The sequence below is a fragment of the Limulus polyphemus genome, unplaced genomic scaffold (assembly GCF_000517525.1).
Source record: "Limulus polyphemus unplaced genomic scaffold, Limulus_polyphemus-2.1.2 Scaffold3, whole genome shotgun sequence".
NCBI lineage: Eukaryota > Metazoa > Arthropoda > Merostomata > Xiphosura > Limulidae > Limulus > Limulus polyphemus.
Genome location: NW_013665613.1, coordinates 1411236 through 1425373, shown reverse-complemented (window position 1 = coordinate 1425373; position 14138 = coordinate 1411236). Strand labels below are relative to the sequence as shown.

At 31.4% G+C, this 14138-nt stretch overlaps 1 protein-coding gene across 2 annotated transcripts in view; it reads right to left on the bottom strand.

The window, feature by feature from the left end:
• Positions 1–1240: 1240 nt before the first annotated feature.
• LOC106470180 overlaps positions 1241–14138 on the bottom strand; it is a 73475-nt gene continuing 60577 nt past the window's right edge. For both annotated transcript variants that reach the window (XM_022398338.1, XM_022398290.1), the window contains exons 14-16: positions 10444–10560; positions 3525–4184; positions 1241–3471 (exon numbers count right to left, since the gene is read on the bottom strand). In XM_022398338.1, coding sequence (XP_022254046.1) covers positions 3355–3471; positions 3525–4184; positions 10444–10560 — 894 coding nt within the window. In that variant the 3' untranslated portion in view covers positions 1241–3354. The remainder of the gene's footprint in view (positions 3472–3524; positions 4185–10443; positions 10561–14138) is intronic.

Below are 14138 nucleotides of genomic sequence, written 5' to 3'. Positions count from 1 at the left end.
ATTACAAATATGGCACTATTGTGCTCCTTTTTTGCTGTATTTAATTACAGACAAATAAACAAACGATCTCAGAGTCTTAGTAGTATATAATATATTAGCTTTAATCAGGGCGATGTCACAGGCTGATCTTAATAACTCAAGCACAAGAGGGTGTGTGCATTTTGATTTCCTTTTGCTGGTTTGTAAAATTAAACTCCTGTAGTAACTCCATCACATCAGCTGTTTCCATTCTTCACTCTGTAGAACCAGATTAAAATGATATGATCTGTTTCCACGACAATATATAGTAAGATCACTCTCTCCCAGCACATTTAGTCCCTAAACTACCACTATAAAAACTGTAAAATAAAACAATGAAAATTGTTAAGGGACTTGGAATTCAAAGAGGTAATTGTGTAAAGTAGCATGTCATATTGCTATTATACAAACTGTTTCTTGTAAGTAGTTTGGAAAAGTCATGTTAAGTATATAAATTAGAAGTTCCAATTTGAATGCTACCTCGTGTGCATGTGGTTTCAAAAATCAGGACAAAGAGCTCTAGAGTTCAGAAGTAGCCATCCCTAATTTTAAATTACCAAATGAAGGGCACTCACAATAAGACCTAGACATTTCTTGCAAATTCTGCATAAGCATGTTGTAGACATTTCAGTAAGAACATTAAGAAAATCTGAAACAATAAGTATTCAAGGTACATACTGGTTGAAATGAAAATTACTTTAAAGGTTTCATTCAAATCTTGCGAGTTTCTGCCCCAGCATTGAAAGACTATTACTATAAGAAACACAGGGCTAGAGTTAATCGAATTTAAAATAATTTTAACATTGTGCAAACGTTCAAGTTACATACACAGAAAAGCACTGTTTGTTTGTTTAAGTACAAAGCTACACAATGGATTATCTGCACTTTGCCTACTACAGGTATCAAAACTTCATTGTTATCAAACAAGCCCTCAAGCTAACATTAGATCTAGTTGAAATATTATCTAATAATAGAGATGTTTTTCACTAACACTTAGAAGAAATGAACCATTAACAAACTGTCTTGTAGGGTTTAAAGACTTCCATACATTTTGTTTCAGTAAGCTATCTTTCAATCCTAAAAGAATTCACATTCATGAACCATGACAAATAAAACAGTTTTATGACAGTGATTTTGCTTTGTCATACCAATATTACAAATTCCAATTATTCTTTTAGTAGACTAAATAAAAAGTCAAATAAATATGCACTTATACAAAAACTCTGTCTGAAATGCCATTTATTATAAATGTAATGACTTAAGTTTACAAAAAAAATGACAGTGACTGTGTAAACAAATAGAATGATCCCCCCTCAAACATGTTTTCCAAAAACAATTTTTATAACCTGGTTTACCCAACTTAAAATACAGCCTTTGCAGCATACATTTATATGCATCTTTAGACCACCTATGGTTGTCCTTCTAATATTATTTTATTGTATATAAATTTGAAAATTAATATTATTAAAATCATTTTCAAAAAGTTTTTTATTCAAACTATATTTTACACAAATACAAAGAAAAAAGTTGTTTTATGATGAAAACATTGTGAAGTCATTGAAGTAAAGCACAGAAGAACATTCATATAAGTATGCTTGTATCATGTTCATTTAATATATCAAACCTTCTAACTATGCTGTTCTGAAACAAAATTAAAGACATGTAAATTCACTTTGATTTCACATTTTAAGTGTGAACATCTTCTTAGTTCCTGTCGTTCCTAGTGGAACATAGGGCTACAACAATAACACTTCGCCGACGAAAGTGTTGTTGCAGTTTCTGTAGCAGATTGTTATCGGGGTGGAGTTGCTAGCCCCATGCCCAAGTGGGCATGTTTGGTGCGACAAGGACGCGAACCCGCGACCCTCGGATTGCGAGTCGAGTGACTTATCCACCGGGCCATGCCGGGCAAGTGTGAACATGAAAACACATATTCCAGACTGATCACTTCTTTAAAAAAAAATTGGCATTTCAAGTTCATCAATCGTAACTCAAATCCACATTAATATTTCCTATTTGTTTTCATCGTTTCTTGTAAAGGAATATGCTACAGAATGATCTCTCCTGTTCATATTGGATAAACTAAAGATAAAAGAAAACCTGATACAATTACTGCACTTAATGAATATTTTTGGATTGGACAACACTACAGCCTACTTTTCTTGACCATAAATTACAAGTTATAGCCAAAAGAAAAAATAACCTTCTTTTTTTTGACACCTATTACATGATTTTAAGATTTCTACTATTACAGATTACTTATCTTTCACTGTGATGACCCAGTTGTATGCTGACTAGACACACCTGTATGTGATAATTCATTCAAAACTTGACAGGTTGTGTTAATACTAAAAGAGTTAAGCACATATATTGGTGCTCCCATTTCAATTTTTGAGTGAATTTTCTTAAACAAAAGGATAAAAAAATTAAAGTTTAGATTACTGAAGTGAAATTCCAGTATTAAGCAGAATAGATACCTGTGAAGCACAAACTCAATAATAACAACTTTTTTTTTAGGTTAACTATTTGTCTAGCTATTATTTTATGTAAAACCTAAACACTTCTATAAGTTATACGAAACCACCATTGATTTAAACTAAGATTGCTTAGTATGCTACATAAGTATGATAATATATTTATAGAAAAGGATTTTTACTACATTTATAGCATTCTCAAATTTGATTATAATTACACAAGTGAACTTTATCTTTTGAGTACATGTAAGTTTGCTACAAAAAGAAACATGCTTCTTCACAATATAAAGATAGCAGTCTAAAATAACTCTATATAGTGAGTAGATCTGCCACATTTTTAGTTTGTTTCAAACATAAGTATAACAAGTGCAATTTTGAGTCAACACCTTTTGAATAATTTTTAGTTATTTTATAGTAAGATATAAAAATTAACACTTGTAATATATAAAGTAGATTTGTTAATGATACATACAGTGGCTACTGAACCCGAGCTAAAGGAAATCCTCAGTAAGATGATTAAAAAAAAACTATTCAAGAAAACTGTAATTCTAATGGAGTTTTATCTATGATAATAAGCATTAGAAATCATACATCTCCAAACCATATACACACATAATTTCAGTTATAATATGATGCATATCATGAATAAAACAGAGAAAAAGCAGTTGGTTGTGCATTAACTGTAATTACTTGATATTCTTGAAAAACCAAACACCATTACAATTAGCACTGATACCATGGAAAAAAAAAAGGATAAGATGAACAAGTTATGGGTGAGGCCTCACATTGAACTTTTTTACTGTTGTAATTAACAATTGCCCATAGAATGCTCTTGTGCAGGGTTGCTCATGCCAGGTGTAAACTATTGTTGAGGATAATTCCATCCCCACTGTGGATACTGATAATCTTGTGCATTCCCAAACCAACCACCCATGTTACCCATTGCTCCTTGTGGCATTGGGGGATACATCATATGCATGTTGTTCATTCCTGGCATGTTGTTCATTCCTGGCAGTTGTTCATTCCTGGCATGTTGTTCATTCCTGGCATGTTGTTCATTCCTGGCATGTTGTTCATTCCTGGCATGTTATTCATTCCTGGCATGTTATTCATTGCTGGCATGTTGTTCATTGCTGGCATGTTGTTCATTCCTGGCATGTTGTTCATTGCTGGCATGTTGTTCATTCCTGGCATGTTGTTCATTCCTTGCATAGGATTCATCCACATGGGATTGTAGTTAGCCTCACCTGTTACTGGCCCATACTGCTGCATACCATTTACTGGCATCATACCTTGTGAAATGGGAGGCATGCTTCCCTGAAATTGGTTGATTTCTGTATTTTGTTCAAGGTTCCTCTCAGTACTCATTGGTGGATCAAAACATTCAAGGTTCCTCTGGGTGTTCATTGACGGGTCAGAATGCTCAAGGTTCTTATCAGTGCTCATTGGTGGGTCAGAACGTTCGAGGTTTCTCTCACTGCTGGCTGGTGTGTCAGAAATCCCACTAGTGCTATCTGGTGGACCAGAGATGCCACCAGAGCCCCCTGTTGGATTACTATCACTTGTTTTATTGTTCTCTTCCTCATTTATCATGTCTTTTAAAGCAGTTGCCAAATTGGTACTGCCATCATTAAGACCTAGGATTGATTCTAATCCTTTTCCTCCTTCATTCAACAAGGTTTTTGTAAGGAGCTGAAAGAAATGAAAAAGTGTTTGTGTATATCTCAATTTTTTGAGTTAGTGTTTAAAGTGCTAAAATTGTAACTAATGTTTTAAACTCACGGTATTAGCTATATACACATACACACACTGGATAAGAAAAAAAATAAAATAGTCAAAATTATGAGTTGGATCACCTTCAGCTTGAGTACGGATTGAAACACAATGAAACATAAATTACACACAATTTTTTGTCATTCTTCAAACAATGTAGTGCATAATTATATCAAAGAGGATGGCAGCTGAGGGAGCTCCTGATGTAATGTTCTAACACATCTCAAAGTACTGATAGATGAGAAGGCTTTTTGTGTGAAAATAAATCAAAGTTTTGGTTTCAGCTTTACCTAATAACCATCACTGATAAGCAAACGAGTAATGATAGTAGATGCTGGGAGTTTGAAAATACATGAAGTATCCTCACATTATTCATTCTCATTCAAACTCAGTTATGAAACACATCAGTAAAATCTGACACTTTGGTGAGCAAAAATATGAAAAATCTAGTACTATTTTGGATTCTTTCCTGGTGAAGAAAGGGAATTCTACTGATAATAGTAAGTCAGTACGTAAAGTGTGTATGTGGCAGGTACTGACTAAAGTAAAGTAACAGAGTAGTATGCAAAGTAATATGTTAAGGCATTCAGATAAGTACAGCAAACTTCTGAGCTTAACTCTCTCCACCTCTGGAACTAGCACAAATAAGAAGACTGGGAGTAAAGCAAAGTTGAGTGTTTCTTCCAGATTTGTCCAAAAAGCAACATGGATATGAAAAACATTCAAATGAAAGAAACAACAGATGAACACAGCTGTTGCTAATTTTACAAGTGAACAAAGTTCCTATTCACACAGTAGAAAAAAAGAGGATTTAGATACACTTGATACCAGTTTCTAGTCTCAAACTGTTTATGGGAAATAGAATCCATAAGTAGTAAGCAACAAACTTAAGCATAAAATTAAAACTTCACTATTATTTATGAAAGCTGTGTTATATTGTATGGGATGATCACTATTTGACAACAATCACACAGTGTAAATTATTTTTTATGGAATCTTTGATAGTTAATTAAGTAAGTAGGGATTAGAACATAAAAAGAAGATCTTTAATAAACTAATTGTGCCCTAATTTTCGATGGTGTCTATATTTAGACATTATGATAAGAAAAGCCAATAAAACATACCAAATGTTTATAGAGTATTAACTTGAAAGAACAGTTTTTGCCTTTGGAAGATCTGGGAATGAAACATCCTCGTTCACCAAAAAGCTCTTGGCCTTTCTGAATGTACCCTGATTCATAATGGTTGGTGGACTGTTTTGGATATTTACACAAAGCCACACAAAAGCTATCTGTACTAGAAATCCCTAACTTTGAACTGATAAACTAGAAGAAAGGAAGCTAGTGAACAGTACTGAGTACTAAATCTTGAGTACTCTAATCAAATAAAGAGGGACTTGACTGTCACTCTTATAATGAAATAAAAGCCACAAATTATAAGCATAATTTTATGAGAACAGGATGTAAACCATGGACCCTTAGATTCACTTTGCAGCACAGTAATGACCAGACCATGTCTGACCCTTAGTTCATAATGAACAAACTACATAGGATTCTGCCTTTGAAATGGACAGGTTCAATGAACAAGAGTATGCAACTTTAGCTGAAGAGCAAAAGAGCTGGTGCTTAATGCCTGGTGATGAAATAGTCAAGACATTTACTAATATCCTCTCTCTACCCTGTATCAGATGCAGTAAGTTTTCAAGGGATTAATAATCAAATGATCTTCAAATGTTTATACAAGCCAAAATAGTGCATAGAATATAGAATATTTTGCTTTCAATAAAATCAGAAGATGATATTGATAGACTCTGTAAAATAACTGAACATATTGGTCTTTGAATTACATAAATAAAGATGTTGATCCTCTTAGTTTCTGAAAAAATAAAATAAATGGAATTTTCAATCCTGTAAGCTATAGCTCAAACAGCTATCTCTGCATATGTACTGCTTCTTGTGTCAGTGAGAGAATCTTCAGTGCAAGTGGCTTCATATCAAGCCACTTGAAATTTCATTGATATACTTGTTCTCACTCATGCCAATATGATTATGAAAATAAACTGAATGACAATGTCATTAAGAAAAAATTATAATGTAGTCAAACCTATTACCTACAAGGTAACGAAATGATTTCATAATTAGTCATTATTGTTACATAAAACTCATATTTAATCCTTACATCTGTGAGTTTATTTCATTTGTGATAAAAAAAATTTCAATGAATTTTAATGTTGAATCACATGATATTTAATGCTTTTCTATTAAAATATTATTATTGATAGCTTAAGAAAAAAATACAAAAAGAGAAGTGGTTCCAGTGTTTTGCTACTCGTGTTGTTCTGTCAGTAGGTGTATTTTTTATGATTATTTTTAAACAAATACATTTTTAAGCATTTGTAAAAGATTGACATTTACAATGTTACAAGTTAAATAGAAATAAAGATTAAAGAATGTTGCTCTAATAATAAACTTAAATATTCTAAAGAGAAAGAATTTAACTATCTCAATTTTCAAGGCAAAACAAAGACTTGAAACCAAATCTAATTAATGTCATGTGAAAATTGAACTCAACAAAGTAAACAGTAAGTTTTTAAATTTGTAACAACACAATAATGATTAAATAGAATCTTCATACAGGCTAGAATAGTGATGGAGGAAGATTTCATAAAAATTTAAAATCAAGTAAAACTGCATTAACAATTAAATTATGAACATATACATGTAAGAAAAGTAGCCACTATCATAATTTTATTAACTCATATTGATTGGCAAGATGTTTGGTTGTACAACTCTATATTAAATTAAAATCAATATTTTTATAGCATAAGAGATGTTTCTGTTTTACAGTAGAATTTGTTTGGAACTTCTTCATGATAATAAATTAACAATTATGTAACAATTAACTTTTTTTATAGAATCATCTGTAGATTATAACAGAAAAATACAATTATTTATCCTTAACAGCCTCAGGATTTTAAAAGTTTACGTCTATTTTCAGTTAATCTTATTGCAAGTTGAACTCTGTATAACTATTGAACCTGCATAACAATGCTATAAATCACCTGCTGAGCATACAGCTAAAGATTACAGTAAACAAAGTATTGAATTCTATAATGCATGTGCTGCTCGGAAGCATATCTTGCTCAGAAATTTTAAATATTTTTTCATTTATGTTTTTTTATTCAACCTAATGTTTCTCATTTGTACATTTTAGTTACGTTTATAACAAAAAATATAAAATATACATAACAATAAAAAACTTAGTAGTTATGATCGGCCTCTTTTTTTTTTTTCCATGCTCTCAGCTTCTGATGAAACTTAGCCCTACTTTGTAACAATGGTAGTAGTACATAACAAAATATTGATGTTCAAAAATGTACAATAACTTAAAAATATTATAATTTAACTGGCTTTCTAACTAAAATACAATTGGATTAAAGTAATTCCCTTACCTAGTCGAGGTCACTACAGTAATAGGAACAATGAATCCATAAGTTGAACAATTCAAACCTATCATGAGAACCAGCTAGCCATATACAGAAATTATTAAATTGAAAGCTTGTCATTCCATTTGTTTTAAATTATCCATTCAACAAATTTCAGAGAGAATTACTGATACTTTTTGAAAGCAAGATATACAATGAGTGGAGTGTGACCCTAAGTTTGCTTGTTATATCTCTGTAAAGCAAAATGCTCATGTGTTATAAATTTACACTTTAGCTTGGGAATATCTAACATATAAGTGTTGTATACTTTCTCAGAAACTTAGAAAATCTTACACAGGTGGAAAGAAAACCTAGAATCAGTAATTCAAAGGGAAAAAGTCACATGATACATAAACATAAGAACTCAGTTTATTTATTTCCATTTGAAATTAGAAAATTCAAACTTAAACAATATTAAAATTTGAATTATAAACTACATTTTGATGCCAGGTTTATTGACATGCACTGTTAATAAAGTTGTTGAATTAAATTTTGAATGTAAATTTGGAAAACAACACGATATGTGCACTTTGGCCATCTTGTATCCAGAGGGGTTAAGGGATTCATGTTCGACAGGATACCTACAGTAGCTTGTTTGCTAGGTTATTAAAAGATATTTCTTAAAATTTGTATCATTACATCTGTGGTTCAGCAATGTTTTTGTGTGGAAATACCCAACATGTGTGCATGCAATCATACACAAGATCATTAGTTTTGAATTTGCTGAACTTGTCTTTTCCTTTTGCAAGATGAATCAATAAGCAGACTTCTTCCCTATTTTTAAAAGTAACACTTAAAATGATACTGCATTATCCTCCACAGGGTGTACAAAAAGTATGGAAAAATAGGTGGTTTGCAGGACAGTACCCCACCTCATTATGCAATGGAAGTCTGAGCTTGGTTGTGTGACACCCTCCCAGGACACTGGATGAGCAGACATGGATCCCAGGAAGGTCCCAAGATCTCCCAATTGACTCCCATCGATTTCTTTTTCTGGAGACTACTCAAGGTAGGTGTGTACAAAGAGAAGACCAGGGACACTGAACATCTGAAACCACAAACCTGCAATGAGTGTCTGGCCACTGAAAATAACATGAATATGCTTTTCAGTGTTCAAAGAGAATGGAAATACTATGTCTAAGCTTGTTTTGAATTAAAAGGGCAGCATGTGAAACACATTCTGTAAAATTTGTTGAGGTGACTATGGTTCCAGACTTTATGGGCACCCTGTATATCATTATTCATTAACACTTTCAAAATTGGTTATCTTGTGACAGATTCAACTGATGGCAGCATCGGACCTGTTGTTAATGTTAACATTACAAATGTAAAGTTGTTGTTGTTTTTTATCCTGTCATAATATTCACAATTACATTGTGAAATAAATGAAGTATAAACTTGTAAATGTTTAGAATCAGCAATTTAAATACACAGAAGTAAAGTTTATCAAGTTTTCAAATCCTCTCCCTTGCCTAAGTACTACATTATTGCAATAAATTCAATAATTGTGATAATTACATGACAATAGTATAGGGGAAACAATTTTTATTATTCCCCATCACTATCCCAAAAATGTTTGATTTAGATGATATTTAAAGATTGTAGTTGTGATCTAGATAAATATTAAAAGTCCACAATATTCCCCACACCAGTCCTAAAACATATGAACTTTATAGATGGAAACATTGTCATTAAGATATATAACCATCAGTATATGGATAGCATAAGAGGATGCACCTAATTACCCACAATTCCTAACTATTTCTTGGATGTCACCCAACATGCTATAGAGATCACGGGTCCTTAGCTATGTCAGTTTACACATGTCCCATATCATTATTCTACTTCTAGCATAATTTTTCCATATTTCTAAAACAGGATATAATGTGTTCCATTGGACCTCATAACTTTCTTCTATTTGTCATGAATTATACTGATGAAATGCTTGTATCCCACCCAGAGTTGAATGTGTTTGTGATATGGGAAGACTCTTGCATGCCTATGGATCCTCAAAATGTATTCTATGTGATTGCAGTCCCTCTCAATGGTGGTTTGTTTTCTGACAGTTTCCATTTAATGTGGACCTTGCAAACTATCTTGCTAGAAGGGACAAATTCATTTAATGGCTACCTGTTATCATGTCTCTTTGTAAGGTTTTTATGCTTGTCCATGTTACTGAGCTAATTAAGTTAACCTATGCAAAACATGCAAGCTTCACTTGCATGGGAAGGGAATGAAGTTGAAAACTGCAATGACAAACCTTCAATAACTTTCTTATCAGTGTGTTTACAAAGTCTTACTTTTCCATAATAAATGATAAAACTAATACAATGATGAAAACATTTTTCTAATTAAAACATATATTATTCAAAAGATGCCTTATTAATTCTTGAGTGCTGCAACTATCCCCAAAGTCTGGCCTAAAATAGTTCTGTTATTAATAATTTATACTTTAATTCATGTGAAGAATGAGTGTACTAATATCATTATTTAGTTAGCTTTATACATGTGGAAAAATATTTTTTTACCATTCTGACTATAAGGAATGTGATAGTCAGAATTTATCCATCAGACTAGGTACTTCTTTCTACTCTTTAGTTTTCTGCAATGAAAGACCTGTAAGTAAACTTGCTGTCAATTTTAAGACCAGTAATTCAAGTATAACGTAGTGACAAATATTAAACATAAGATTACCTCTCTAACAGCTGCTGGCAGGCTTCTGAGTTTATATTGTAGAAGCATCTGAGTAAGAGAATTGATCACTTTCATCACAACTGCAGCATCTTCCTCCGTCTTAATAACACAGTTTGACTGACAAGAGAAAATTAATAGAAAATTGCATAACTACTAGACACAAAGCTTTTGTAATAAAAACCTAGTGAGCTACAAAGTTTCTATGTTTGTGTCATTTTCTTTCATCTATTGAATATTATTATCATCATTATAAAATTTTTATAATGTTCTTACTTATAAATTAGTACAAAAACTATAGGAAGAATTTTATAGAATGTTATTAGTTACAGAAACTAAGATTGGTAGATAACTTAACATTTCATTAACTAATCCTATAAAAAGCAATTATGGATAACAAATAACATTTGGTAACTTGCATATCCATCTTCTTACCGCACAACATTGAACTTACTGTGAGCCAAGTTAGATTTTATTGTACTTTTAGGTCAAAATAGAAATCTATTATCAGAATCATTTTTGCTTCAAGTGATATATATTATATTTCTTACAGTCTATTTCCCTATGTCAAACAGTTAAACTCAGAACCTAGAAATAAATCTACTGCTTACAGCAACACTTTTCATGAAGAAGCAGAAAATAACATGCCCATAAACTTAATTTTCATGACTGACGTATCTCAGTAAATAAAATACTGAAATCACTTTTGCACAAAAACACTACACAATTCAAAACCTGTATTACTATATGAGCCTGCCATATTTCCATTCTAAATCTACATTTGTTTTTCTGGACAAAAACACGATCATAATAAGCAAAAAGTTTTCAATGTTAGCTGACAATGTGAAGATAATAAAATCTGTATTTTAAATACTAAATTCAGCACCTGTAATTGGAATATATTAAATAAAAGCTATTAATTTTGCTCAAACAGTGGAAAGAATATCAAAGAACTTTCATAGCTCTAGATAAAAAACACATTTAAGGAGTAAAGTCTAAATTATGGCCTTTTTTTTAATTTTAGAAAGGGTCAACTTGTTCAGTTCATTGTTTGGCACCAGTGATGTCAGATGTGTGTTAGGGAATTCAGCTGGTTTCTCTTTCAAGCTCTAACTACTCAATAAATCTCACTTGTGAGACAAAAGATTCTGGGAAAAATATTTCATACCTAAAGAAAGCTGAAAATTAAAACAATATCAGAGTGACAAGCAGCATGTGTCCGAAGGTTTTGGTCAATGATGCTACTGTGGTCACTATGAGAGCATGGGTAGTTGTAATCTAGATGAGACAATAGTCCAGACTGCATAAAATGTCCATTTGCCTTGAAAATTCCAATTGTATTATTTATGCATATACAAATCTTAATATAATAGAACAGCTTAACTTGGGGTTTTTTGTCATGTCTATCTCCTACAATAAAGTCATTACATTACAAAGATGCTGTTATAAATGTGATGTATAGGCATACCATGCAACTTACACCTTCTTATTTAATGTAGAATTTAAAAAAGTTTTTATTTATTCTAGGAATGTTCAGTTTTTCACACAACATGTGGTGCGTTCATTCCATGTCATCCCTTGGCGATAACACCTGGTCTACCCATTTGGATTCTGGTTTCAAATGTAATAACACTTAAGTTTGTACATATAAGGCATACAATACACTTGGCATCACTTCTGCTTAATATTTAATGTTCAGTTTCTGTCATTCCTGTCCATACAGTCATCAACTACCGTGACTCGTTTATGATGTGCAACAAATCATTTATACTCAGTTCAATACTATGAAATCCAGAAAAAGATTTCCTCTTGGTATTTGCTCTAATATGACAAATAGCACATCTATACTCTTTGGGCAATGTGAACAAGATAATTGTGTACTGATTGCAATGTGATTCTCACTAGCATAATCCACTTGGACAATAAACAAAAACGTGTGACAGTACAAGTGACTATACAGATAATACTGTGTTCACTAGCTTTATTTCTTCCCTGTATTAAATATATTGCACCCTATCTGATGTTTATGCTTAATAGCATATTGGCAAAGTCAAATAATAAAAGTAAAAACTGTTTTACAAACATCACTGAAGAAAAAATATTTTAACAAAATATTTGTTAAAAAAAGTGATATTTTGCCTCCAAAAAATGTTGAGTGCATTTAGCATATCAAGCAGTTGATGGTGGTGAACAATATAGCAGAAGAATTTGTTGCTCAAAGACATGAAAAATGCTCTAAATATTAGTAAAAATATCAGCTACAAATACCATATCAAATCATAAAATTAACCCATATGTTTTTCATTTAATTGACAGTACAGTACTGAAAAATGTTGTTAATTGCAAAACAAAAATACAAATAATTAATTCATTTTTGCCAATACAAGGAAATATCCATTTTATACTGCTTAGTCCTTAATTTCATTTTGCACACAAAGAACAACATGGACAACAGAATTTTCTTTATCATATATGTGACAATTGTTGTGCTCAACTCACAACAGATGCAATATTTTACAAGTAGTTCTTAACACACTCAAAAAAATCCAGTAAATTGTCTAGTGGGGATACAGCCCACAATCATATAAGTTTCATCATTATGATAAATTTTGTTGTGTGGGTATCACTAACACAACAGCTAGTCATGATCAACTTGAATTATGCAATAATTTTTCATCAACTACTATATAAAGTAATGCATTAAAAAAGAAAAGTTAATTAAGACTACATTAGTTCAGTATATTTTCAATGTGGATATCACAATTACGTGGGAAATCAAAAGCCCTCAGTGAAGACACTGCATGCAGATTTATCAGGTATGAAATAAGTGCTTTCACAAAGACACTGAGGTTATGTCAAAAGATATTGATAAGCTTGCTTTGAAACCAAAGTCAGTCTACAATATGACTTTCAAAGCATGATTTTCTTAATAAAACATTATAAAAGTCACTAGATATATAACTTGATAAAAAAAACATAAAAATTTAGGCAACTATAAGTATCACTATGTTTTCTTCATTATACATAACCACGTTATAATAAGCTTAAGCTAATCTGAATGCCAATGCCTAAACAGAAAAGAAAAGTTTACAAAGGTACTTGTAAACACTTTTATATAAAACTATCACTAGTATTACATCAACTATAAGAACTTCAAGTTATTGTTTATACAGTTTAAGAACTTTTCAAATGTGAAATAACTGCATAGGCAAAGTTTCATCACAGAAATCCATCAAGTATTTTTGGAATACATCCATGTAAATATACAAATCATATGCCATAAATACTGTATATCAAATATCTGATATTAAAAGACTTTCACACTGTAATATATCAAAATGTATATATGACACATTACCCTAGTGGAATTTTATTATTAAGTGTGCAAAATACATGTGATGTGAAAATAATTAAATTTATCAAAACACCTACTTAACAAATATGTCTGACACAAAGTCAGGATTTCTAGATGTACTTTATTTTTGATCCATTAAAATAGAAGCAATATTACACATAAAAACTTAATACCACGTAAAATACTAAAAAACAAACAAACATTACTTGCATTTACAAGAATCATAATTTTTAAACTATTGTTTCACAAACAGATTACATCATCAATTACACTAAAGTACTAAACACGGAACATGAATCAATAAATTCTAGATATCATTTATATATATATATATATTATTTGC